General features: G+C 38.1%; 2 protein-coding genes across 3 annotated transcripts; one reads left to right on the plus strand and one right to left on the minus strand.

The window, feature by feature from the left end:
• Positions 1-1,890: 1,890 nt before the first annotated feature.
• On the minus strand, positions 1,891-20,289 carry rnf20 (ring finger protein 20, E3 ubiquitin protein ligase). 2 transcript variants are annotated; one of them, XM_051859640.1, is made up of 22 exons: positions 20,132-20,289; positions 19,075-19,247; positions 18,766-18,834; positions 17,978-18,076; positions 17,727-17,874; positions 16,580-16,765; positions 16,340-16,455; positions 16,122-16,268; positions 13,858-13,932; positions 12,834-12,953; positions 10,610-10,789; positions 9,889-10,024; positions 9,663-9,784; positions 9,419-9,575; positions 7,796-8,072; positions 7,553-7,670; positions 7,289-7,438; positions 6,985-7,197; positions 4,648-4,773; positions 2,955-3,095; positions 2,693-2,797; positions 1,891-2,604 (listed from the first exon to the last, which is right to left on the minus strand). In XM_051859640.1, exons 2-22 carry the CDS (start codon positions 19,234-19,236, stop codon positions 2,428-2,430), a joined length of 3,024 nt encoding a protein of 1,007 aa, XP_051715600.1. In that variant the 5' UTR covers positions 19,237-19,247; positions 20,132-20,289; the 3' UTR covers positions 1,891-2,427. The 2 variants fall into 2 exon arrangements, with proteins under 2 accessions (XP_051715600.1, XP_051715599.1); XM_051859639.1 differs by having other exon boundaries at positions 9,663-9,805.
• Positions 20,290-21,994: 1,705 nt separating this feature from the next.
• Positions 21,995-26,190, plus strand: aldob (aldolase b, fructose-bisphosphate). The gene is made up of 9 exons (XM_051859664.1): positions 21,995-22,152; positions 22,838-22,950; positions 23,167-23,378; positions 24,210-24,264; positions 24,365-24,525; positions 24,687-24,770; positions 24,859-25,033; positions 25,119-25,318; positions 25,444-26,190. The coding sequence occupies exons 2-9, from the start codon at positions 22,839-22,841 to the stop codon at positions 25,537-25,539; spliced, it is 1,095 nt and encodes a 364-aa protein (XP_051715624.1). The 5' UTR covers positions 21,995-22,152; position 22,838; the 3' UTR covers positions 25,540-26,190.
• The last annotated feature ends 839 nt before the right edge of the window (positions 26,191-27,029 follow it).

The following is a 27,029-nucleotide window of genomic DNA, read 5'->3' on the forward strand; positions in this document are numbered from 1 at the left end:
CTCATCGGCATGATTGTGTCAATGACATTACTAAATGTGGGAAGGCCTGAAAACAGACACAGAGGCTGCTTTGATTTCACTTCTCATGTGAGTAACACTGGGTTTGATTGTCTGGAGCGGCTGTGCTGTTTGCAACTAACAACACTTTGTGTTTACTCGTGTATTATACGTTCCTTTCTTGGCATTCGTTCATCAACTGCGCTTTATTTTTCGTGAAGCATTTTGTTGCGCGTCAGCTGTGATAAACAGACATCCACTCACATTGCGTGTGTAACAGGGGCCAGCTAATGAGAGTTTTGCTGTTAAACCACTGCACACTGACGGCGGTGTTTGCGGTGTTTAACGTCATTGTTAGTGCACTCGCCTCGCATGCCAGCAGCACACGGGCCGGGGTTCGAGACTGACTCAGAACAGGGTGGTTAGGATTGGAGTGTGAGTGTTGAAACTGGAGAAATCTATGTGCATAAGGGACAAGGTCGAAGACCTTTATTGGATGCCCGTGGTCTTCGGACCCTCAGACGACACTGCATCACTCATCAGCATGATTGTGTCAATGGAATTACTAAATGGGCCCAGGAATACTTCCAGAAACCACTGTCGGTAAACACAATCCGCCGTGCCATCTGTAGATGCCAACTAAATATCTATCATGCAAAAAGGAAGCTATATGTGAACATGGTCCAGAAGCGCCGTCATGTCCTGTGGGCCAAGACTCATTTAAAATGGACTGTTTCAAAGTGGAAAAGTGTTCTATGGTCAGACGAGTCCAAATTTGACATTCTTGTTGAAAATCACGGATGCCGTGTCCTCCGGGCTAAAGAGGAGGGGGACCTTCCACCGTGTTATCAGCATTCAGTTCAAAAGCCAGCATCTCTGAAGGTATGGGCAGCTTGCATGTTTTGGAAGGCACTATGAATGTTGAGATATATAAAGGTTTTAGAGCAACATATGCTCTCCTCCAGACGATGTCTATTTCAGGGAAGGCCTTGTGTATTTCAGCAGGACAATGCAAAACCACATACTGCAGCTATTACAACAGCATGGCTTCGTCGTAGAAGAGTCCGGGTGCTGAATTGGCCTGCCTGCAGTCCAGATCTTTCACCTATAGAGAAAAATACATCAAAGACGACCATGAACTCTTCAGCAGCTGGAAACCTATATCAGGCAAGAATGGGACCAAATTCCAACACCAAAACTCCAGAAACTCATAACCTTGATGCCTAGACGTCTTCACACTGTCTTGAAAAGAAGAGGAGATGCTACACCATGGTAAACATGCCCCCGTCCCAACTATTTTGAGACCTTTAGCAGGCATCAAATTTGAAACGAGCTCATTTTGTGCATAAAATTGTAAAATTTCTCAGTTTAAACATTTGTTATCTACACTATATTGCCAAAAGTTTTGGGATGCCTGCCTTTACGTGCACATGAACTTTAATGACATCCCATTCTTAATCCGTAGGGTTTAATATGGAGTTGGTCCAACCTTTGCAGCTATAACAGCTTCAACTCTTCTGGGAAAGCTTTCCACAAGGTTTAGGACTGTGTTTATGGGAATTTTTGACCATTCTTCTAGAAGCGCATTTGTGAGGTCAGGCAGTGAGGTTGGTTAGAAGGCCTGGCTCACAGTCTTCGCTCTAATTCATCCCAAAGGTGTTCTTTTGGGTTGAGGTCAGGACTCTGTGCAGGCCAGTCAAGTTCCTCCACACCAAACTCGCTCATCCATGTCTTTATGGACCTTGCTTTGTGCACTGGTGCACAGTCATGTTGGAACAGGAAGGGGCCATCCCCAAACTGTTATACAAATATACTATAAAAGTTGCTATTTTAGTATCAGCAAAATTACATATTAGTGACAACTTTAAGAAGGAAGCATAAAGTCATTGTCAATACATTTCAATATTTTAATGAATTTCAATGAAGCAGTTGCACAACCATCACTGTAGGCAGTCAAAACAGACAGTACAAAAATTACAATACCAGTTGTTCAGCTAAATGAACGCAAATGAACTACTGCCCAGTCGACTAGGCAGCTTGTTTTCAATGACAGGTCTGTAGACTCACTAATGTTGATGGGTTCACATTGGCTCTGGGTAGTAAATGTAAAGTTGAGGTGGAATGGGAGATCTGGTCGAGGCAGTATTAACTCAAAAGAAGTCAACAAACATTCAGGACACTCCTGAAAGCAAGCAGCAGCTTTTATGAGTGAAAAATGCTTGCTAAGGCAGACCTGTGGAATGTGACCAGGTTAGTTCTGCTAAACCCATGCTAGAACATCTACTGAACATGTTGGTTGTTTTCTGTAAAGTAATTTCAAATGGAATGTAAAACTGTTGATGTTCACTCAACATTACAGGACAAGCTCCACCCGCAGAACAATGTTGAGGAACTGGACCAAACAGATGCAGATACCGTGAAACATAAGTCTCATCCAATGTAGATGCGATGGAAATCATTGGCACCAAATGCAGCATTGCACTTCGGGCACTTTCTCTGACGGGTGTCGTAGCGCGTCTTCACGCACTCAAAACAGAAAACGTGGAAGCACTTTGTCAAAACAGCGTCCTTTACACGTGAATTACAGCATGGACACGTCAACCGGGCCTGTAAAACAGAAAAAAAGATCTTTAAAGGCCATGAACACAAAACTATTTCTGGTCCCCCATACAAATGGACAACATAAAATATTGACCTTGTATTCGTTTATTTCTTCATTCAGGATCTCATCTCCATTTCGAATGTTCTCTGCAGGTTTCTTGGCCTTCTCTATCTTCCTGCGCAGCTTGGAAATGTCCTCCTAATGAGATAAAAGAAACATCGTGGTTAAAACAAAATTTCACAAAATGGACAATTCTATCCACAGATGACCAACAGTATGTAGATCAACACCATTAAACCTTTGATTATGCACAGATGGCATTGAGCTAAAGAAGGGTTCATCATGGTGTACGCACCTGTGCACGTCGAGCATTGAAAGACTCTTTCTCTCGAGAGATGCTGTTCTCAACCACCTCCTCTCTGACCGCACTCAACCTCTGCTGCACCCCCTCCAGCTGAGTGCGCACCTCCTCTGATAGCAGCACTGACTCCTGCGCCTAAAACAGACCGAGAATTAATAGACGTACATCAGTGGCGTGCAGTGGTCTTCTGAAAAAAAGGAGTAAAGTCCTTTTTGTTCTTTTTTAATGTAAATTCATGTTAAGTTAGACTTAAAAACAGTTCAGTTAAACAGTTAAACTAAATTTTGTTTTAGACTTCAAATTCGTGACCGGTGTTTTGTTTTGCTCTATCCTCTGTGCTTCCGCTTTCATCATCATGTCATGCGTTGGGTCAGGGGTTACTCTTCCGCCACAAATCAATATGTATGGTCGTCTGCCGGAAGCTAGTTATTTTAGTTTATTAACTTTTAAATATGAATATTTTTACTTACAAAAACCCGTCACTTCACTTTAGAAGGCCTTTATGAATCCCCTGGAGCCAAGTGGATTATTTTTATGATGGATGGATACATTTTTTTGGGCTTCAAAGTCCCACCCTCCCCTTCACTACCATTATAAAGCTTGGAAGAGCCAGGATATTTTTAAATATATCTGCGATTGTGTTCGTCTAAAAGAAGATAGTCATCTAGGATGGCTTAAGTGTGAGTAATAATTTTCATTTTTGGGTGAACTATCCCTTTAATGTTGACAGATTTTCCAGGTTAAATAAATTAACATTGCTTACCCTATCAAAAAAACAACAACAACAACAACTACCAATACAATTCTAGTTTGTAGTTTTACAATAATTACAATGTAATTAATGTTTATTTTTTAATAAAACAATTATAATTCTCAACAAACTAGTGCTTTTTTGAGCATTTCTTGCATTTATTCCAAAATAATAACTAATTATAAGAATAGAGTAACTGATGTTCAGCTGTCCTTTTTAACAGTCAACTTATTTTCAGATAATCAGTCATCGAAGCTCTGTAAACACTGCAGGTGTCATGATGGTCACAGACAGATCTTTAATTTTACCAAACTGACTGCTTACTGAAAAACCCTCACAGATTATATTTTCAAGTTATTTCAGGTTTGAATCTGTTGTGACAAAGCAGTGATATCTAAGTGGGTGAGTTGTTTACTTTTTAATTAGTCTTCCCATTAACACCACTGTTCATTCATTCAGACCGAATGCGAATGCGGAATGTGCATGAAAACAACAGGCAGGATTTATCATGTGAACAGTGCAATATTGCGCAATAAGGAGGCAGTGCATTACCTCCTTTCTTGTGACTTCCCCTATTCATTCTCAATTACCCCTCCCTTAACCCATGGCGCACTTTAGAGGGTCTGTTAAAACTCGATGGGCTAAGGGGAGGCATGAAAGATGCTGCTTCCCACAGTAAGTTGGAGAGTGTCACTTTAGAAAAATGAGTGATTTATCCACTTTTTAATGTCATATTTCATCACACTTACATTGGATTATTTTCTTATCCAATTTTTTTGAGGAGGCACTGCCCCCCTTGCCTCCTCAGAGAAAACGCCCCTGATGTACATGTATGTGCAATTTTACTTGCTACATTTCCTCACATAGTATTTATGATGTTGCAAGTACACAAACTGCATGTGTGAGGTAATCTGCAACTGTATGTTCTATATGTACCTTGCGTTTGTTCATTTCTAATGCCTGTGTGCGAAGACCCAGCTCCCTTTCTGCAGCGCTGATGGTGCCCTGCAGCAGGCGCTCTTTCTCTTCTAGCTTCCGAACCACCTGCAGCTGAGCATCCACCTAAGAGAAAGACAAAAAATAATTTTATGTTCTGTTCATTTGCATATCATTTAGGTCCTGTCAGTTTAAACATTCAAGTGAGTTAACAAAAATGAGCATTTACACTGAAATCAGTTCTCTTTCTCGTCTTTTTGTGCTTGAAGGGACACATACATGCAAAATTATGTCAAAATGCCTGTCTCGGTGGGCATCCTCGTAAACAAAGTTGTAAATGATAAACTTCTATGAATCACATGTGTTCCGAACAATGAGGCCTGGTCTGTACGAATCACAGATCAACTACGATCATTACTTAATTGACATGGCACATCCTGTAGTGACTATCGCGAATGCACACATCGCACTGTCAATGCTAAAACAATACATTGTGCAGAGCTGCATGATTAATTGTTAAAAGATTGCAATCTCGATTCCAACACACACATGATCTTATTCCTAAATAACAACGATTCCTCTATTAAACCTTTGAAAGTTAATAAGATCACAGAGAAATATTCAAATCTGCGTTTACACTGCCGTTGAGCCCGAGAGAGCAGTTCTCATGTGTAGGTATTAAACAGCTCATATAAAAAAGTATTTTCAACTACACAGTATCATTATTTCTGTGTTACAATAATTCAAAATATCACAAAAGTACTGGGATAAAAGTTTATAGTTTCAGATATAAACACTTGACTCTATGGTAGTAAATCACTTTTTGAAAGTAACTTGACACTTCAAATAAATATTGTATCAATTACATTGTCACGCCAGTAGGTGGCGACAAGTGACTGTTAAAATTTTGTCATTTAATTGTTCATTTGAGAGATTCATTCAAAAATGTGAAAGTAGTATTGAATCACTTTCATTGAATCATTCATTCAAACATTTTTTTTTCTAATTGAATATATATTGCTTATTGTGCTTGAACGGTCAAATACACACTTTTATGTGTCAAAATGCTCGTATTGGAGGGTATTCAAGTAAACTCAGTTGGTTATGTCTTAAGTGGACCTAAACAGTTAAAGGTGGACTCAGTAGAATTTCAAAAACACTATTTGGAAGTTAGTCAGGCTGACACCAACAACAAACATGTAACCAATCAGCATTAGGGGGCATATGACGGTCAAGGAGAGAGAACGAGCAAGAGGGAGATTTGAAAATAAGAAAAAAAAAAAAACTGAAGAACGAGAGATGGGACACAATACAAAACAGCTCAAAAGAATATCACTGGAATGAAGGTTTATGACTGGGCAAGCACTTTAGGACCCGCATTTATATTAGAAAAGCTTTCCAGCGCTGAAGAGAGCTAAGTGGGAAGGCCTGAAAACAGACGCAGAGGCTGCTTTGATTGCACTTCTCATGTGAGTAACACTGGGTTTGATTGTCTGGAGCTGCTGTGCTGTTTGCGACTAACAATCGCCTCGTATGCCAGCAGCAGACGGGCCGGGGTTCAAGACTGACTCAGAGCAGGGTGGTTAGGATTGGAGTATGAGTTTTGGAGGCAGAGCAATGAAGAGAGAGGTGGGTTTGTTTGGGTTGATTTCAAATATCAACAATGTCCAACAGCGTTTTCAAAATCTACTTATCCCACCTTCATGTATGTTGTGTGAGAAGGGAGGCCCACTGTTTTTGACTTTAGCCGCTTTTCCACCGTCGGGCCGAACGTTTCTTAGAATGGTAAGGAACAGTTCCAGTTGTGTTTCCACTGGAGCCTGGTACGGCACAGCATGATTACAAACCGTTCTTGGCCCAGAAATCGTGCTGGTAGAATCTGTGAAGTGACGTCGCCACACAGGATTGGTCACTTGTCTGTTGCCTGGCTACCTGTGTTTCCGTAGCTGGCTAAGCGCTGTATTTGAGTGACGTAAACACAAATTAATAATAAAATTAAAAGAAATATCCAATCATCCTCCATAACGCGGTCATTATTTACATCTCATATCATAAGTAAACCGTTGCGTTACCAAGGCAAGGACTGACGCTTTTATATTACATTCCAAAGAGCAGCCGTTATCAGCTCCACAGTGGAAAATGAAACCATAACTGTACCAGCTGGCCCGGATCGGCACGGAATGGAACGCTTACGCAATGAGAACCGTTTGGCTCGACAGTGGAAAAGCGGCTTTTGATAACCCCTGCTATAACACTTGATTCACTCAAGAATTCATTCATCATCATAGCAATCTGTCTCAAAAAATGACAGCACTACAAAACTGCAAGCCCACCCACCTGTGTTTTAAGTGTGAGCAGCTGGTCAGCTAGCTCCTCTTTCTCTTCCTTGAGGAGTTTATGGATCTGGTTGGATTTGATGCGTTCGCTCATGAGTTTGAAGTTGGCATCATCTTTCTCTCTGAGCTGCTGCATCAGACGAATGTTCTGCTCCTGCATGTCTTCAAACGCCTGACCAGTAACATCCATTTCACTCAGCAAAGCATCTTCCTCCTGAGATAGAGAGAAAGAGAGACCAATTCAGACTTTTCCAGAAGAAAGTCTGTCATTCATTACTCAGTGTCAGTCTCATACTGAGCTTTACCTGCTTAGCAAGAGAGAGTTTCTTATTGAGTATATCGATCTGCTCCTCCACTGAGCGGATCTTTCTCAGGGCCTCTTCGTCTGCCATCTTCTTTCCCTCCCTCCTCTCTCTCTCCTCCAGCTCTCGCAACCGCTGCCGGAGCTCCTCAGCCTGCAAAAACATGCATATAAACATTTTACCACTGAAGTATTCTGATAAACTATTAATCTGTTTGCTTCCAACAATTTGCAAATTGAATGTATGCATGTACATTTGGTTATATACCTCAGACTTTGCCTTCTTCTCTGCTGCCATCAGCTGTACTTTATCTCTCTGTTCTTTCGGTGCTGAGCGGTACATGTCCAACAACAGCTTCATCTCCCTCTGGGACTCTTGGGCTTTCCTGTTTCATAATCGCATCATTACCTCAGCTTCCCTATTATCATTCTTAGCACTTCCCAAAGTCATTTTCATTATTATATTATTCATTATATTATTCATTATATTAATCACTATTTCATTACTTACTTGAGCTCCACTCGCACTATTTTCAGCTGCTCCACCTCCTTGCGTTTTGGTCCTCCAATCATAGCACAGCGTTCAACTGCTAGGTCTTCTGATTGGCTGCTGCTGGTGCTGGCTTTCTCCCTTTCTTCTTTCACCACTACACCCCCAGTACTCCCACGAGTCACCCTTTCTCTCTGTTCCTTTTCTTTTTCCTTGTCTTTTTCTTTCTCCTTTTCTTTTTCCTCCTCTTTCACCGCAGTCTCCGTGTCCGTACCCGGTTCAGTCTTAACAGTTGCACCTGAAGGGAAAATATATCATATATAAGTTTGTAAAATAGAAGCAAAAGATAAATTCAACTATGACAATGCTATAATGCAGAGTTCCTCAAATCCGGTCCTGGAGGGCCACTGCCCTACAGAGTATAGTTCCAACCCTAACCAAACACACCTGAACAAGCTAGTCAAGGTCTTCAGAGTTACCATGGTTTGAGCTAAACTCTGCAGGACAGATGGAGATAGAGTCTCCAGGGCTGGATTTGAGGAACCCTGCTATAATGTAAAACAATACAATGCATTTTATTATGGCTGCACAATATAGAGGAAAAAACGGACATTACGATATTTTGTTTTTCTGCAATGTTTACTGCAATATTTTTGGACATTGAATGGCTTTTCTGAGGTAAATGTAATGTTACGTGACATTGTATACAAGCTGTTTTATTGATGTCTTTCCACAGTTAAAACACTGATTGAGCCATTACATAAGACATGATATGGGTTTTGGTAAGTTGTACTGTATCTTTCAACATACTTTCTGATGTTCATTCATGTTTATTTTGTGCTGTAACTAGTAGTAAATTGGAAGAGATGATCGATTCACGTGAAAAAGATATTTATTGTTTGAATTTCAAAACAAAATTGACAGAATTTGAAATCTGAGACTTTCTTATCAAAAGTAAAAAAGAACAAAGCTTATTGTGAATTATTGGATGAGAGATGTGCTACAAAGCTTTGTTCATTCATCAGAAAACAACATAGAATGATTCTTGGGATTTAAGATTGGTTTCTTCAAAATGATAATCGATTAAAATCAAGAAATCTATATATTTTTTACCCAGCCCTATTTTTTTTTAATCAATATTTTGCATTAGCTTTTTCTTTATATTTTCTGTTTTCAATTTAATCGTTTTTTTATTTTATTTTTTTGTTTTCATTTTTAATCTTTTTTTTTTAACGTCTATATAGTTTTTATTAATTATTATTTCAATTTTATTTATTTTATTACATCAACACACTAAATCAATTTTAACTTAACATTTTAACTTTATTTTAGTGTATTTCAAGTGACAGTTTTTGTTTTTAGTTTTAGTTAACTATAATAACTCTGCTGCTTGCGTTACCGAGACACCTTTTATATTGTGCAGTCCTGCATAACATTACAATATTTATATTGTCAGCCATGTGAAAATCTTATTTTGATCATTTAGAAAAGAAGTAACACACCTCACCCGAACAAGCCACACAATATGGGGAATTATTCATATCCATCACACAAATGGTGCAGGATGAAATACACACAGAATTTAATACACAGTTTGATACCTTAGCAAACACCACAAGTTAAAGATAAAAACGCAGTGTGTACCAGTTGTGCTGGGTGTGGCAGAACCGCTATCTGGTTCTGTCTTCACAGTAACGTCACCCGTCGGGGCAGGCGTAAGCGGGGAGGCGGTCTCTTCCTTCACATCCATCTCTGTGCTGGACTGTGATTGGACAGCAGCATTACCTTTGGCAGCACGGAGCTATAAGAGACAACAGAAAATTCAGCAACCACTGATTTTCTTTTAGAGTAAATATTTACTTTAGAGGCAATAAGTTTGTGTTCTCGCCTGGTTGAGCTCTTGCTGAGCCTCCCTCAGTCTGAGTTTATATTTAACCACCTCTCCCTTCATCTGCTGGTTATGAGTCTGCAGTGTACTGATCAAATGTCTCATCTCACGGTTTATAGGACCTGAGAAAGAACGAGAGGAGACTATAGAGTCAATTCAAATGCTGATCTAAGCAAAAATAGGCAAACATGAGAAAATCATTATAAAGAGAGCAAAGGAATGTTACCTGCTTGTTCATTAGCAGCTAATGTCTGCTCAAATTCGATCCTGAGCATCTCATACTCCTTGCGCACCTGTGCTAACGTGTCTTCCAACTGAATCACTTCAGTACGGACTTTGCGCTGCAAGGATACCTCGTCATTCTGAAATCACACATAAAACATCAATCGACTCATGCTTTAAAGGGTTAGTTAACCCAAAAATGAAAATTCTCATTCTCCTGCACTGCTGACGTAGTGAACGCAGCGTCATAATACTGAGCTGGCGTTCTGACGTAGAACCCTGAAGCTCTGCACTGTGTTTACAACTTAAACAATGTAGGAGACTGACAGAGAAGAGAAGAAATTGTTGAAGTCCTTATTTTTGTTTTGTTTTTGTGCACAAAAAGTATTCTCATCACTTCATAAAATTAAGGTTCAACCACTGTAGTCACATGGACAATTTTAACGATGTCTTTACTACCTTTCTGGGCCTTAAAAGTGGTGATTAAATTGCTGTCTGTGGAGGGGTCAGTAAGCTCTGGGATTTCATCAAAAATATTTTAATTTGTGTTCCGAAGATCAACAAAGAACTTACAGGTTTGGAACAACATGAGGGTGGGTAATTCAGTAATCAGATTCCAGTAATCAATCTGGACCTGAGCTTCTATCACCTTGCGCTAACATCATCACTGGAATTGAGCTAACATCATTTAATTTACTGTTCATTCACATCATCACCCTACATACCTCCATGTGGTCCAGCTGGCGCAGGCGGGCGGTCCTGGTCGTGTTGAGCCGTGCTTTGGTCTCGTCCAGCTGAGATTTCAGCACCAGTGATTCATTATAGAGCACTGAGAACTGAGACTGCAGACAGCGATACTCAGCGCTCTCTCTGGCCACCTCCTCAGCCCTGGACAACAACTCCACCTGACAGAGAGAGAGAACGATGTACGTGCTGTTAGTGAATCTGAGTGATTCCAACAACATTATTCGATAGTGCACTTCCATTCCAAAATTTAAGGTCGGTAAGGTTTTTTAATGTTTTTTAAAGAAGTCTCTTATGCTCAGCAAGACTGCATTTATTTCATCACAAACAGTGCTGGGTAGATTACTTAGAAATTGTAGTTGGTTACGAGGGCTGGGTTATTATTTTCCCGATTCGATTCGATTTCTATTCACATGCTTGTGATTCGATTCGATTACAATTTCGATTCGAATTCCATTATTTTGGATGTAGTATATCAGTTACAGTACATGGCAAATTTTCTAGAGCAAAAAAAAAACTCTCAACTAATGCTGTAAACTACACATGGGAGTCAGTTGGTACTACTAAAATTAACTTATTTATATACAAACACTTAAATTACATTCAATTATGTTTTTTTTATAATAAATAAAGTTTAGAATTACATAATCATTTCTACTCCAATTCGTTTTTGTTTTGTTTTTTTGAAATATAAACATTTAAACCGTGGCTGTCATAACTGATTTGTTCAAACATGCATTAAATATTGAAGAACATTATAATGAATATGTAACGGTGCATAGTTATATTTATCAGAATGCTGCTTTCTAGAGTTCACTTTTCTAACTGACTAATGAGTTTATGGTCACTGAATATGTTTTTCTGGGGTAAATGTGACGTTACGTGACAGTGTTTACAAGCTGTTTTATTGACGTCTTTCCGAGGTTGAAACACTGATTGAGCTATTACACAAGACATGATACACATTTCGGTAAGTTGTACTGTATATTTTAACATACCTTCAGATGTTTAGTCATGTTTATTTAGCGCTGTAACTGGTATTAAAGCGGAGGAGAGGATGTTCACATACGCTCCGTGCTGCCGCTTCTCTTTAACTGAGGCGCTACAGCGATCTGTCACGCCACATTAAACAGCGCCAAAACTGTATTTATTTTTTGAATCTCATAATAAGATGGACGTCATTTGAAATCTGAGACTTTGCTTCATATCAAATGTAACAAAGCACAAAGATTATTGCGATTTATTGGATGGGAGGCGCGCTACATGTTCTGTTCATTCATCAACTGAAAACAGACTAGACTAATCGATTCTTGGGATTTAGGAATCAATATCGATTCGTAAAAAAGAGAATCGATTAAAATCTAGAAATCGATATTGTTTACCCAGCCCTATTGGTTACTGACTAATTCAGGTAATAAAATCGGACTACTTTTTGATTACTTTTATATTACTTTTGACCTAACTCGTTTATCACATTGATTTGAATAGGATAATCTAGGATAATAAAAATACAAAGAGAAATAACTTTGTTATTAACAACATGAAGTGCATTAAATTTTACATCATGTCAGGGTTTCCCAGACTGGGGTTCATGAGTTTAATGAAAAGCTATTAAGTAATAAAAATATAAAAATGTAAAATTAAAAGAAATAATTTAAAAATAAAAACAATCAAAATAAAACAATTACTAAAAAAAGATAATTTTTAAAAAAAAAAAAATTTATACCTGCATGTCATGTGACCATTAACTGACATCAGAGAACTTTATTTTTTATTTATTATTATTATTGACAATTTTATTTGACCCAACTTAGGTCAAAGAGGTTTAGCTGACAAAATAATTACGCATTTCAGTATTAACTAATTCCAGAACCCATTTATATTTTAATAAGGTTTTGTTATTAATATTCTATAATTATTTTTCGTTCAGGGATAATGTGCAAGCTTTAGTAAATTCCACCATTACTAAAAGAGTGTTTTTCTCTGTTCCAGAGTATTTGTGTCTTCAGGTGTTACATGATAATAAGCTTTCTTTCAAGGACAAGATATAAAAGTGTGGGGTTGTAATTTTCCACTCCAAAGAGCTGAAGAGTTGACTGCCTCTGAATATCAGATTTAATCAGGTATTGCCTGAACAGGAGGTCTCACACTAAACATAAGATTAATCTAACAAGTTAATTGTGTATGTGGTCTCGAGGGCTTTACCTTCATGTTATTGTTCTCCTGGTAAACTGTCTGCAGGTCCTGCTGGAGTTTCTGGAGCTCGCTGAGCCGATTCTCTGCCAGCTCCCTGTTCTCCTCCAACTCACTGTCCATCTCCTCAAACTAACAAGAGATGAAAAAGGATTTCAACCTTTATTATGAAGACAGCATTCAGGAACCTTAACATAACAAACAACATTTATATAACAACATATTCAAAATTTATATAACAAACTTTTTGCCAATGACCTGCCAATGTCAACAATATATGGTTGAACAAGACAGCAAAAATTAAAGGTACACTACTGTTCGAAAGTTTGGGGTGAAGTTTTTTTTTTTTAAATTAATGAATATATTTAATTCAGCAAAGACACATTTAATTGATAAAAAGTGACAGTAAAGACATGTATAATGTTACAAAAGATTTCTATTTTAAATAAATGATGTTCTTTTGAACTTCCTATTCAAAGAATCCTGAAAAAAAAAAAATGGTTCACCAGTTTCCACAAAAATATTAAGCAGCACAGCACTGATAATAATAAGAAATGTTTCTTGAGCAGCAAATCAGCATATTATAATGATTTCTGAAGGATCATGTGACAGTGAAGACTGGAATTAAGATACTGAAAACTCAGCTTTGCATCACAGGAATAAATTACGTTTTTAAATATATTCAAATAGAAAAGTTATTTTAAATTGTAATAATATTTCATAAAATTACTTTTACTGTATTTGTGTTCAAATAAATGCAACATTGGTAAATATAAGAGATTTATTTCATTAACATTTAAAAAAAATCTTACCAACCACAAACTTTTCAATGGTAGTGTAAACTTGCTAGACATTTAAAAAAAAAAAAAAAAAAAACCCTGTATATTTTATGCACCTGTTAGAGGACTAAACCAGCCCAATGCTCATTTGAAGTATTCAACAGAGTGCTAATACCTGCTTACTTCATGTTTACAGTGAGATTCATTCATGCTAAGTGCAAACACCAGATGTTCACAGGATATGACTTGTCATTTACCTTTCTTTTGTTGATCGTGATGGTTCCACATACACTGCTTGCTTCGCCACACACCTTATAGCCTTTACTGTTCACCTGGTTATGACGGAAAGCACAATATCAGGTCTGCCACATTGTAAAACAATAAAAACACTATATCTCGGGTTTACTATCACAAATGTCTGTCAGAGTCTACATAAAACAATGTTTGACATATCCCAGTGACTTTTTTAAAATCCACTTTTGCTATTAATAGTCATTTGCTATTATTGCAGTAACCCTTACTACATTACCACTAACTGACATTAAATTGCTGGTAACTAATGAAAGGCTGTATTTCTTTGTAGTTCTTTCTTTCTCAGTTCTTTGTAGGCTGTAGTTCTTTGGCTATTTGTTAAAACTAATTTTATCCCAGGTGACAACAGCCAAATAGGAAACCTTTTAAACTTTTTTTTTCTTTAGAATAACATGCGATAATCAATCATGCTCAAAAAGACCACGAACGTCTTTGAAAAGAAAGTAGCAACAGATCTTTTCTTCTGTATTCTGACGTACATCTGGGTGTAATGGATTATCGAAAAATATATAATTGTAGTGCAGGACTTGGTTCTATGCGTCGATTGTTGATTGGATGGAGGCAGATCTAAATGTCAGCTTGAAGTTGATTGTAAGAAAGGGGCAGGGCTTAAGCAAACTAAATAATTGGAGAAGTCCTGCATACATCACCAAACAGAAATCTGACTTTTCACCTGAAGATGGAGATATGACATTTTAATAAAAAAAATTACGAGGTCAATTTTCATTTAAGGCTGACTTTAAAGGCCTGATATACTCATGATTAAGTACTTTTTCATTCTTTGCTTGAGGGAAAAAGAACTTCGAAATACCTCTATAGAGGTCTCTATTAAAGCCGATCAGAAGAGCCAATCAGATGACACAAAACTCGCAAGACAATTTTTCTATGTGCAGCTAAAATTGCCTACATTAAAGGGATAGTTCACCCCAAAATGAAAATTATCCCATGATTTACTCACCCTCAAGCCATCCTAGGTGTATATGACTATCTTCTTTCAGACGAACACAATCGGAGATATATTTAAAAATATCCTAGCTCTACTAAGCTTTATAATGGTAGTGAACAGGAGGACTGTATTGAAGCCCAAAAAAATCATAAATATAATCCATACAGCTCCAGGGGATTAATAAAGGCCTTCTGAAGTGAAGCGATGGGTTTTTGTAAAATAAAAATAAAACTTTATTAGTATAATAACTAGCTTAGTCTGCCTGGAAACCTCTCGGATTTCATCAAAAATATCTTAATTTGTGTTCCGAAAATGAATAAAGGTCTTATGGGTTTGAAACAACATGAGGGTGAGTAATTAATGACAAATGTCATTTTTGGGTGAACTAACCCTTTAAGTGAACATAAACAGTTGGTAAATAGTTGCATGTGAATCAGTATATTGGATCTGTACATGGTCTTAAAGTGACAACAGCCTAATATTCCTGCTGCCGTCTGTGTCATTAATGTTAATCAAACAATAAAAGACAGAGAAGATCACTCATTGCTATATAGTAGATTTAGTAGGATTACTGTACATTTAATTTATACAGTGAAGACTATGCAGTGTTGTTTTACATTTGATTACTTTCTACTGATAAATACTGTTCTGTTTTTTATTTTTATTATTTATTTCACAGGAGTGCTCTATTTGTTAAGCCCTAAGCTGTTCCTAATCACCTTTAAGAGAGGGAATAGAATATGTTGCACATGTTGCTTGCCAATAAATAGAGTTGTCAATTCAAGATACTTTCTCATCGCTTAATTTTTTATACGTAAAATGCATTGTTGTTAAGAATTGGATTATTTATTTTGGTGATCGGTATCGGTGATCGTATCGGCCAATACTGCTTCCAGTGATCAGTAGTTGGTAATCGGCCTTAAAAAATCCTGATCAGAGCACTCTTACAACTTCAGTTTCTACTATAAAGCCACTCTCCAGTGTGTTCATGTTTTTACTCATGGTCGTCTGATTTTGACGGACTGAACAGAAGAAATGAACCGGAGAAGATTTCCACGTCAAAGAAGGCGGAGCCTCAGAGCCACACCTACCTATTACGTAATCACCACAAACCAATGGTAGTTCAATTTGGCAAGCTGTTTTAAACTTCAGAATCTCCAAATGAACTATGTTTTGGCCTAATTTTGCTTGAAGTATATTGGGGCCATAAGATGGCAAATAGTGACCATTTTGATTTCATGTTGAGTGGCAAAAACCACTTACCCTTTCCAGCACCTCTGCGAGGTGTGCATTGAGACGATTCTCCCTCCGTCTAATTTTCTCCATGTCCCACTGCAGCTCCTCAATAAGTCCCTGCAGCTCACTGATCCTGTTATCAGCACGATTAGCCGCACGGCCCAAAGAACGAGACTAAACACACATACATTGTGAGCAATACGGCAAGGTTAACAGATAAACTTGTCAACAAATCAACCACCAACCTCACTGGTCATGTGACTATGCTTCTGCTGGAGGCTGTTGGTCAGTTGGCGGAGACGTTCATTTTCATTGGTCAGAAGGGTGTTGAGCCGGACAGCGGCATCCCAGAGACTGCCATCTGAAGGAAGTCACATGAATATGCACATTAAATACTAAATGAACAGACAGCAGATATAAACATCATTAGTTAATCTGATGGGTTGATCAACAAGAGATGTTGAGCTGCTTGGAGTTGGTCTCACCTGTTCCAGACTCCACATCCTTCTTTAGTTGATCAACCGTGTTCTTCAGGTTCTCATAGATTTCTACCACACGACTGGCCTGTTTGCAGCTGGACTCCACTCGCTCCTGCAGCTCTGCGTCTATCTCCTCACTGCTGCTGCTGGCCAGCGTGGCCAGAAAAGAGCTAGCGGCCTCCCCCTGTTGACCTGTATTACAAGAGAAACATATTTCCATCAGGGTTAGAGGCAATACTAGACCCTTAGAAAAGACAGAGATCTGAACTTCAAAGAACCAGGCTGTCTTTTTTAAAGAACTGGAATAGAGAGAATGGGGAATTAATTGCAATATTAAATTCAAAAACCATAACACTCTAAGTAGCTGTTATAGCAAAGCCTCTGGAAGGCAAGCCTACAACCTTTAGCTAAAAAAGCATAACGGCTAATGCTAATGCTCCGGCGGTACACAGGGAAGGAGTTTTGAACGGCGGGCACTGATGTCACTGCCATTACACGATAGGCTGAGAGGTGCCGCACGTGATTAAGTTAGCTGTTACGCTTTCTCCAATAGTAAGAGATACAGACTCTCTTATCTCCCTATAATAATACGATCTCTGGTTATAGTGCAATTATCACCTTTAAAGTCACCATGAAATTCTTGTTTTTGTGGAATATTGCAGTATTTATTATAAATGATTTATCTGTACACATTTTTTTTTTAATTCAAGTGTCCTTGTAATCTTTAATCAACATAACTTCTCCTCCCTCTTGCAGCAACATCTCTTCTCTTCTCTGATGACGTGTTTACTGGCAAGAGGGCGGCGCAATCTGTCACTCATATGAGATCCACCAATAGCAAACCACAACCATCCAATCAATTCCCCACAGACAAAATAAAGACCTACATTTGTTCTTGTTCAAGAAGCTGGTTTACTCGTATATACGACAATATTGAAGAAAACACTATCACAACTGACATGTTTACTTGTTGTAGCTTATGCACATTGTGTGCACGAAACAGACATTGACACTGTCACAACATGCAATCGTGGAAGTGCTACATTTCAGTGCATCAATACAGAAGCACTTTACAAATAAGTTTTTCAAAATAGTAAGAAGCATCTGATTTGTGTTAATCATTGGTTTCAATCAACAGCAGTTTTTTTTGTACCTCTGTCTTTTGCTCGCTCCTGGTTTGAGTCTCCATCTGGTTCTGGTGTTCCAGGTTTTAAGCTCCGCCCTTCAGGCGGTTGGCTTTCCACGGGCTCACTCCCTGATTGGTCATAGCGATGCACAATTAATCGCACATTTTCATCGAACTGGAAGAGGAGGGTGGAACAAAAATCGAAAATAAAAATTAGCATTTGAGAGAAATATAATTTCAATTTATGTATATTTTAAATACAACTAAAAATGTTTTACCTGGTTCCAGTATCTGTTTAGAATCAACAAACTTGCATCATCTGTCGCCTGACGAGTCTCCAACCTCTCAACTCTCTCCCTCAGCTCATCCTCAATCACCTACATCAACACAATGGGAAGAGTCCATATTTGCATGTATACATGTCTGTATTAGTGTTTCCTGCACCACGTTCAGTAGGAAATGGAATGTATTGTAATGATAACAGAATACTTAAATATTATATAATCCGTTCAAAAGTTTGTATTCAAAACATGGTTTTAAAACTTTTTTTTTTTTTTTTTTTACATTTTTTGAAAAAAGACTTTTATGCTCACCAAGGCCACATTTATTTGACCAAAAATACAGTAAACAGTAATATTTTGAATTGTAAATATTATTACAATTTAAAAAAAACTGTTTCTATTTGAATATATTTTTAAAATGTAATTTCTTCCTGTAATCAAAGCTGAATTTTCAGCATCATTACTCCAGTCTTCAGTGTCACATGATCCTTCAGAAATCATTCTAATATGCTGATTTGCTGCTCAAGAAACATTTCTTATAATCAATGTTAAAAACAGTTGTGCTGCTTCATATTTTGTGATACATTTTTTATGATTCTTTGATTAAAAGAAAGTTCAAAAGAACAGCATTTATTTGAAAAAAACAAAAAAAACTTTCTAACATTATATAAATATATTTACTGTCACTTTTTAATTAATTTAATGTGTATTTTATGAATGAAAGTATTAAAGTCTTTATAAAAATGGTAGTGTGTTGTGTATATATATTACAGGACTGTATCTACCTGTCTTTGGTCTAGGGCCTCTCCCAACTTCCTGTTTTTGATCTGCAGAGCTTTGATATCTTGTTCTTCCTGCAAGAACGAAATACAGTGTAAGTGGGAACCAACTGACAAGGGACCAGAATCAGGAGTCAGAAGTGAACAGATTCAGAATTAATTTGTCCAAAACACTGTCACACATTCAAACAGGTTCAAGACACACTATAACATCAGGAGTGCAACCAACATATCTAAATATTAAATATAAGACAATTACATAAAAAACAGGCAATATACAACAGAATGCTCAAATCACACAAAAGAGCATCTCACCAGGTTGGCTCCTCCTCCCAGCTTGATGACGGTTTCTACAGCAGTGCTTCCTCCTGATCCAGTGCTCATACCCTCTCCATCCTCACCTCCCTTCTTCTTCTCTGGAGGAGCACCGAGGGTGGCAGAGCTACTAGGATCACTGGGGCGCTTCTGACCTGACATCACGTACCTCACTGTGGAAAAGGGTCAGAGAGACAGACACAATCAGAGTCGATATACAGTCATAAATCACAAAAGTACTTATGGAATAAATTAATAACACAAGTGTTAAACAATCAATGAAGAGAATCAGGAAAGCTTCCTTGAAGAAATATTCAAATACATGCTTCAAAACAAAAGGCTAATAAAATAGCAATAATAATAATTTATATTATTATTGTTGTTGTTGATATCATTATTACTATTATTATACATGTATAACAAATATAATGGTTGTTTATTATTATCATCATCATCACATATTATTAGTAATATTTTACACCCTTTAGTTATGCTAATATTTGAATTGAAATATGCCTGACATAGAGGTATCTGCACATTGAAGATTTTCGTTGGAGTTCTTTTTAAACAGTATGTAATAATAATAACGTTTTAATTATTCTTAGTAATAGTAGCATTAAAGTAGCACTAAACATTAAACCAAACTGTACTCATCTTAACTGACTCGTGCAAAAAAGTATTAACAGCATGGTACACTGCTACTAATGGTATCATATGATAACATCGTGGTATCTTAAAAAATACCATGGTATTCAATGATGTACTGTATATATTGACATGGTACCCCAAGGTATTTCAGAAGATACAATGGTACTTTATTGTTAGTGGACACATTAACACACACTCGTCGCGGTCATTAATAAATTATAGTTACACGCATGTAAAACATATGTATATTTATATATATATTATTGTTAAACTGCGGCGAGCCAATGTATTCCCGAGCACAACACTGATCTATGAAAGCACTGTGGGAGCAGAGGCCTCTCGCGCTGAAAACGCACTGTGCAAATATTTAATAACGCTCTAACTAGGTAGGTTTTTGTTAATTTCTTACCTAATTTTGATTTCTATTGATTATGAAATGGTTTTGTGGATGTAGCTGTTACGCTTCATCCAGCGGCCGAACCACCTCCCGGAAACAGAGCACAGCTTCTCTTCTACTGCGGACTGAGCTGATGGTGCCATCAGAACTGCAGCGCCACCTCATGGTGGTAGGACCGATTACTATCACTACGTACGTAGTCTACAACACAATCGTACTATGATCTTTATTTGTTTGATGCATTCGTTTTGAGCACACAAAATGAATAAGATGAAAGCAAGTTTAGCATAAATAGTATAAGATATTCAAGCAAAGTAAATATTTTTCTAAACTGTACAAATTATGCAGCAAAAGATGTTCAACATTGATAATAATAGAGTAATGATAACTGAGAAAGAAGAAAACGTTTTATTGAAAATGTAAAAAAAAACAAAAAAAAAACAGAAAGGTTTCTGTGAGGATTGGGGGATAGAATAAGTCCTCGTAATATTTGTTTGAGTGTTTGTCATTGGGATTATGTGCAGAAGCCCCTCACTGCAGAACACTCGAGATCCAGGTGGCGGAGTCGGGTAGGTTAAGGTATATGTAAAGTGGGAGGAGTTGGATCTAGAACCAGTGGGTGGAGATGGGCAGAATTAGAGTCAGGAGGCGGAGACGGGTAGGTTTAGAGATATGTAAAGTGGGAGGAGTTGGATCTAGATCCACCCCCTGGATCTTGTGTTCTGCAGTGAGGACCATCTCATTATGTGTGTCACGCTCTGTCCACGAACAATGACTATTTGGACTCTGTCTCTGAGCGTGCATTTCAGACTCTTGCCTTTGAATACAGAGTTCATGTTGTGAAATCCCTTGATTTGTTCTCTTGGTTTAACGTTTCTGTGCATCAGTGCACGTCTTCATCATGCCGCAAGTTTATCACGGGCCTCCTCAAAACCCTTTCATCAGACCACATCTTGTCTTACTGCCAAATTGATTTAATCTACTGCTGTTTATGCAATTCTCCCCCACCAGCACAGGTTCTGTTTGCGACTGACGTCTTAACAGCAATCAGACAAGTTTGTTAACCACACTCATCCAGCACACACACACACACACACACACACACACACACACACACATACTTGTATATATGGTTTACGGGGACTCTCCATAGACGTAATGGTTTTTATACTGTACAAACTTTTTTAAAATTTCAAAAAAAAAAAAAAAAAAAAACACCGTTTAGTATGTTTTTTAATTCATTTGGTTTACGAGGACACATTTGGATATAAGAACACACACACACACACACACACAAGTGTAGAGAGAGAGTTGAGTACGGCATTTGGAGTATTTCATTTTTAGTGTGGCTATTATTTACATAAAGTGCCAACTGAGGCACTTTACAAGAAATGTTTGTAAAGGTATGTGAAAACACAGCATTCATTTTATAGTTTAAAAGCATCAAAATGATTAATGCTCTGTTTCACCTAGTTCCCACTGCAGGCTCCTGTGCACATGTAAACTAAATTATTGCTAAGAACATAGCAGTAGGCCATGACCAGACATTTTGTGCCGGGATACACAAAGAGTGTGACTTTCACAGAAAGGTTGCAAAGTGAATACGCTTGAGAGGGACAATGCTGAAACTGAAGAACCTGAAAATCAACTTTATCTGAGATCTCCGTTTCCCGACCCTGTGATCAACAGTTGCTTCGTTGTTTTCCAAAGATTTTGCTAAATAATTTTAAATATGCGTTAAACTAAGTTTAAGGATGGCTGTATCGTGGAAATTTTGGAGTTAAAAACCTTCTTCCAAAGTCCACATAGGCAGATATTTTCACACACCCGTCCAATATCCCAGCCAATGGCGTTACCGGAGGCTGAGCACGCCTGTTCGCATCACTTTTGTCCAGCCTCTGCGCTCGGCTCAAATAAATACCGACTTGTTCGAATCGCTCGGTCCCGATTCATTAAAACCCATCTGCGTCAGTGAGGAGAGGCCACTTCATCTATCCTTCATACATAGCGCTACTCACCTGCAGACCAATCAAGTAAGGTTGACGGTTCAACTTTTAAACTCTTAGTATTTAGTATTGTCATCGCATCATGCGAAATTAGTATATTATTTTCATTTTGTAGAAGTCAATGTAGTAGTTTGGAGGGGTATACTAATAGACCTACATAAACGGATCTGTTTTGAAACGTTAACATGCAGTTGTTCACAAACTGTGCAGATGTGTTACGCAATATTATCGCTAAAGGTTTTGCTCTTTAATTCGTGTCATGAATCACATGTACAAAATCCCAGATTTCTTTGGTTTCAGAACTATTTTGGTTTGACAGTGCAAAATTATCTACGGAATGAATGCAATGCATTCTGCAATTTATCTTCGCATGACATTTTCGTGTACTTAGAAAAGGGAGGCAATTCATAAATTTCATAAATACACTGTATAAAAGACACTGTTGTACAGTTCTCAACGAGATTGCTCGAATGTGTGAAACTTTCTGCAAATAATCGCAAAGAAAACTGCTAAATCTTCAGGTCTTTCAGATGAGTGAACCCTGGACTTGTTTGTTCAGTGGGAGGAGCCAGTGTGTTTCTCTGGACTAAAGTTCAACAGTTAGGGCAAATATTTACAGACAGGAGTGAATAACCCAGTGAGCCGAATAACATAAGTTCTGTAAATACAGTATTTTAGCTAATAATTTTACTTCTGCTCCTCTTTTTACCAGCATGACACATCAGTTTCCAGCTCTCTCTACAGAGCAGAAGAAGGAGCTTTCCACAATTGCCCAGAGTATTGTGGCAACTGGAAAAGGCATCTTGGCTGCAGATGAGTCCACAGGTAGGAATGGGATAGAGTACCACCTTTATGCAAAATGTCTTAATTGATCAATAACAACAAGTTCTGAATTTGCAACCGTCACTATAAATGTTTAACAGTATTGTTATTGTGTTTCTTCTATCAGCTTGCAGATACAGTGATAATGAAATGTATTTTTGAATATGTCATGGTAAGTTTGCTTTCCAGATGTTCTTAGATGTTTGTTTCATATTCTAGGCACCATGGCAAATCGTTTTCAGAAGATAAATGTGGAGAACACCGAAGAGAACCGTCGTAGCTTTCGTGACCTCCTCTTCTCTGTAGACAATTCTATCTCTGAAAGTATTGGCGGTGTCATCTTTTTCCACGAAACACTGTACCAGAAATCAGACAAAGGAGTTCTTTTTCCAAAAGTCGTCAAGGACAAGGGCATCGTAGTTGGTATCAAGGTGAGGTTTCAGTGCATTTTTGAAGATATCCAAAACATAGTTTGAACATGTTTTTATGCATTTATATGCTTTCTGTAGCTCTATCCACCTTATTCCTAATGAGCCTACTGCGTTTTGAATTATGGGTGGCACTTCCGGTTCGAGGAACCTGAAACGAATCATTTCAAATCGTAAGGTTGCCCTACAAATAAATCTTATCCGTCAGTTTGACTGAATGAGCTGTCAATTTTCCTTCATGTTTTATTTTCAGACATCATGAGAATAATGTAACGCTTGGTATTTTAACATGAATTGTTATAACAAGAATATCTGTGGCATGAGCTCTTTTCAGTCACTGCATTCTTTTCCTTATGATTATTTTCTTTTGTCCCTTTGCATTCCGCTGTAATAGTATGAAAAAGCACAACATATACTGCACATTTGTGGTCTGTTCTCCCAATATAATTTACGATATATCAGTGATATTTAACCCGTCCGTTATTGCTGTGGAAAGAATCGCGCTTTTGGGATTATTCATGGTCTGTTGAAAGTACACTTTACACTTTTAAATGTACTTTTAATGTTCGATGGTTGAAGGGTGAGTAGAATAATATCATCTCATTGTACCCAGTTTAAAAAAAAAAAAACGTATTATTGTGTTCATAGAGCGATCCTTTCACTGATTGTTTACAGCTTAACGGAAGTTACACCCATAATTTGGGCAAAGCGTCATGGGGCATAGGAATAAGGTGGATACATGATGTAGTAACCGAAAGATGCAAATACAAGGTCCTCTCACTAAATTTGGCAGTAATGTTATAAATGAAATTATTGTGTTTTTTGTGCATAAAGGTGGACAAAGGCACAGCAGGCCTGGGCGGTACAAATGGAGAGACAACCACACAAGGTAACTTTCTTACTCAGATACTTCTTAACATGAAAGTAATCCATCCTGACTTGTATCCATTTAAAAACTAAGCTATTTTTGCCTGATCTGTTTCACTCAGGATTGGATGGTCTTTCTGAACGCTGTGCCCAGTACAAGAAGGATGGTTGTGACTTTGCTAAGTGGCGTTGTGTACTCAAAATTTCTGACGGCTGCCCCTCTGCTCTTGCAATTGCTGAAAACGCTAACGTTCTTGCCAGATATGCCAGCATTTGCCAACAGGTATGTCTAATAGAATGTAGCTGGCTCATGGGATCCTATTTATTGTCCATAAACAGCCTTTACATGACTCTGAACAGTTGCCAATGTACCAGTAATTTGTTTATTTTGCTTTACAAATTATCTAGAAGATCTTCTGATTAATTCTTCCTCAATTTCTTTAGAATGGCTTGGTTCCCATTGTAGAGCCAGAGATCCTCCCAGACGGAGATCATGATCTGCAACGGTGCCAGTACGCCACTGAGAAGGTAAGCTTTCTCCTAGAATAAACAGTTAAAGCAGTTAAAGCAAAGCCAAATTATCCATCGATAATAAATCCCAAAATTTCCAACCAAGGTCCTGGCGGCTGTGTACAAGGCTCTCTCTGACCACCATGTTTATCTGGAGGGAACTCTGCTGAAACCAAACATGGTCACTGCTGGACACTCCTGCACCAAGAAGTACACCCCTCAGGAGGTTGCCATGGCAACAGTTACTGCTCTCAGACGCACTGTGCCAGCTGCTGTACCAGGTACGTCGGTCCTCTCCAGGTCATTAGAGGATGGCCTCCATTTAAGTGCTCTTCAAACATTCAACATCTTTTGTCTGGTTCTCAGGCATCTGCTTCCTCTCTGGTGGTCAAAGTGAGGAGGAGGCCTCTCTGAATCTGAATGCCATGAACCAGCTTCCCCTGCACAGACCCTGGAAGGTGAGCTTCTCTTATGGCCGTGCTCTCCAGGCCTCGGCTCTTGCCGCATGGAAGGGACAAGCAGCGAACAAGAAGGCTGCACAGGATGCCTTTGTCACACGTGCCAAGGTAACCAATGTCAAACTTAAAATACTGCATGTGGGCAATATTGTGCTTCATTGTGTTGCCAGTTTATAGGCCTACCATATTAAATGAAGCGGCATATGTTGATGATTTTTTTGTTTACTTTTCAGATCAATAGTCTTGCATCAAAAGGCGAATACAAACCCTCAGGCAAGGCTGACCAAGCATCTAAACAGTCCCTCTTTACCGCCAGCTATGCCTACTAAACTCAATAACAAACAACAGCAACTTGTTCTGGACAAAACAAAATTTACATGCAAACATACCAAAAGATATTGAAGATGATCTGACAACTAGGGGTTGCACAGACTAGTCGACTTTAATGCTCTGCCATAACACTTTAAGCTTGACGTTGACTTGACACTGATCATGGCCTATAGAGGGTGCAACAGGAACAGGACCTTTGAAGTCCACTTCAAACACACATTCATATAAATGTAATTTTTACGGTGCTACTTTATCTGTATCTGATTTAGAACGAGCAGAAATCTGTGAGAAATATAACAACCCAAAAACGGATAAAAATAAGCTGTTATGTAGGAGCAATAGCCTTGTGGGTAGCACTGTGTCATGCCATAACTGTACACAAGGCAACCCACGTTTCGAGTCAGACCCATCCTTCTACTCGAGGTTCAGGCTTATTTGTTCATTAATTACATCATCAGTGACTAGTCGACATCGACCTAAAAACATCTGAAGTTGTTCAACCCCCTGCTGACAACACATTAATGCGTACACTTGTTAATTGTACTAAAAAGAATGTTCAACCTAAAATGACCCAAAAACAGACCGTGGATTAGTTTCATTTTTAATTCATGTCACTAATGCTTTTCATTTTGAATAAATGATACACTTTATTTGAGTTGGTTTCTTGTGTGAACATTAAGGTGGGAATTGAGTTTAGTCAACCATTTTGAGGTACTCTACTAAGAACTGACATGTAAGAACTGAAATGTTTAAATGTTTAAAACCTTAATAGTAATGTGCCTTTGCATCTGATGTCAGCTGGTCTCTCTGACTTCCACAGCAGACTGAAAAGAGGTGCTGAAGGGTGAGTTTCAAATAAGATTGAAGAGCTCCAAAATGTCATGAAGGTTTTTCTCTCTTGCTTCATCTGCTGCTGTCCTTTGCCAAACATCAGCAATCTGATAGGGAAGAGACAAATTATACATGTTACAGGTTGACAGTTATGGCTTATGCTCTCTTAGGTTCATTTTGACCCAAAATTCATTTTCTTTTCATTTTTAAAAATTGTTTTCATCAGGGTGGTTCAAGACCTTAGGACCATAGTTGCACCTGAACTTGGAATACACAGAAAAAAATGACTGGATTTGAGGAGTTTATGTGATTGTAATAAATATAGTAACTCTGCAGGACTGTGTCTCTCCAGGACCGACGTTCGCCACCCCTGCTATAGAACATACCCAATGCAGAACACACTCACATGCATACACACACCTAGAAATTCTCATTTCACAAGTTCACACATAATTAAATAGAGTACAAGGTTATGCATATTCCCCCGAGGGGAGGGCTTCAAACTCAGAATCTGGCCCAAACCCAGATTTTTCAAATAAAAATCAATAATAAAATTTTTTTTTTTTTTCAAATAAAAATCAATCAGTCACAATGCAGACTGCACACTGATAAGAAGTGGTTAGATTTGAACACATTTACAATGCAGAACTTCTTGCTT

Source organism: Ctenopharyngodon idella, chromosome 14 (assembly GCF_019924925.1).
Source record: "Ctenopharyngodon idella isolate HZGC_01 chromosome 14, HZGC01, whole genome shotgun sequence".
Classification (NCBI taxonomy): Eukaryota; Metazoa; Chordata; class Actinopteri; order Cypriniformes; family Xenocyprididae; genus Ctenopharyngodon; species Ctenopharyngodon idella.

Bases quoted from the DNA above. Each gene is read 5' to 3' on its own strand.
- rnf20 (XM_051859639.1), bottom strand. From the start codon at position 19,236: ATGTCAGGTCAGAAGCGCCCCAGTGATCCTAGTAGCTCTGCCACCCTC. The intron at 18,077-18,765 runs GTAGATACAGTC...GTGTTGATGTAG, and splicing joins AGGCCCTAGACCAAAGACAG to GTGATTGAGGATGAGCTGAG. The intron at 9,576-9,662 runs GCGAGAACACAA...TGTCTCTTATAG, and splicing joins CTCAGCAAGAGCTCAACCAG to CTCCGTGCTGCCAAAGGTAA.
- aldob (XM_051859664.1), top strand. From the start codon at position 22,839: ATGACACATCAGTTTCCAGCTCTCTCTACAGAGCAGAAGAAGGAGCTT. The intron at 24,526-24,686 runs GTATGTCTAATA...CAATTTCTTTAG, and splicing joins ATGCCAGCATTTGCCAACAG to AATGGCTTGGTTCCCATTGT. The intron at 24,771-24,858 runs GTAAGCTTTCTC...TTTCCAACCAAG, and splicing joins GCCAGTACGCCACTGAGAAG to GTCCTGGCGGCTGTGTACAA.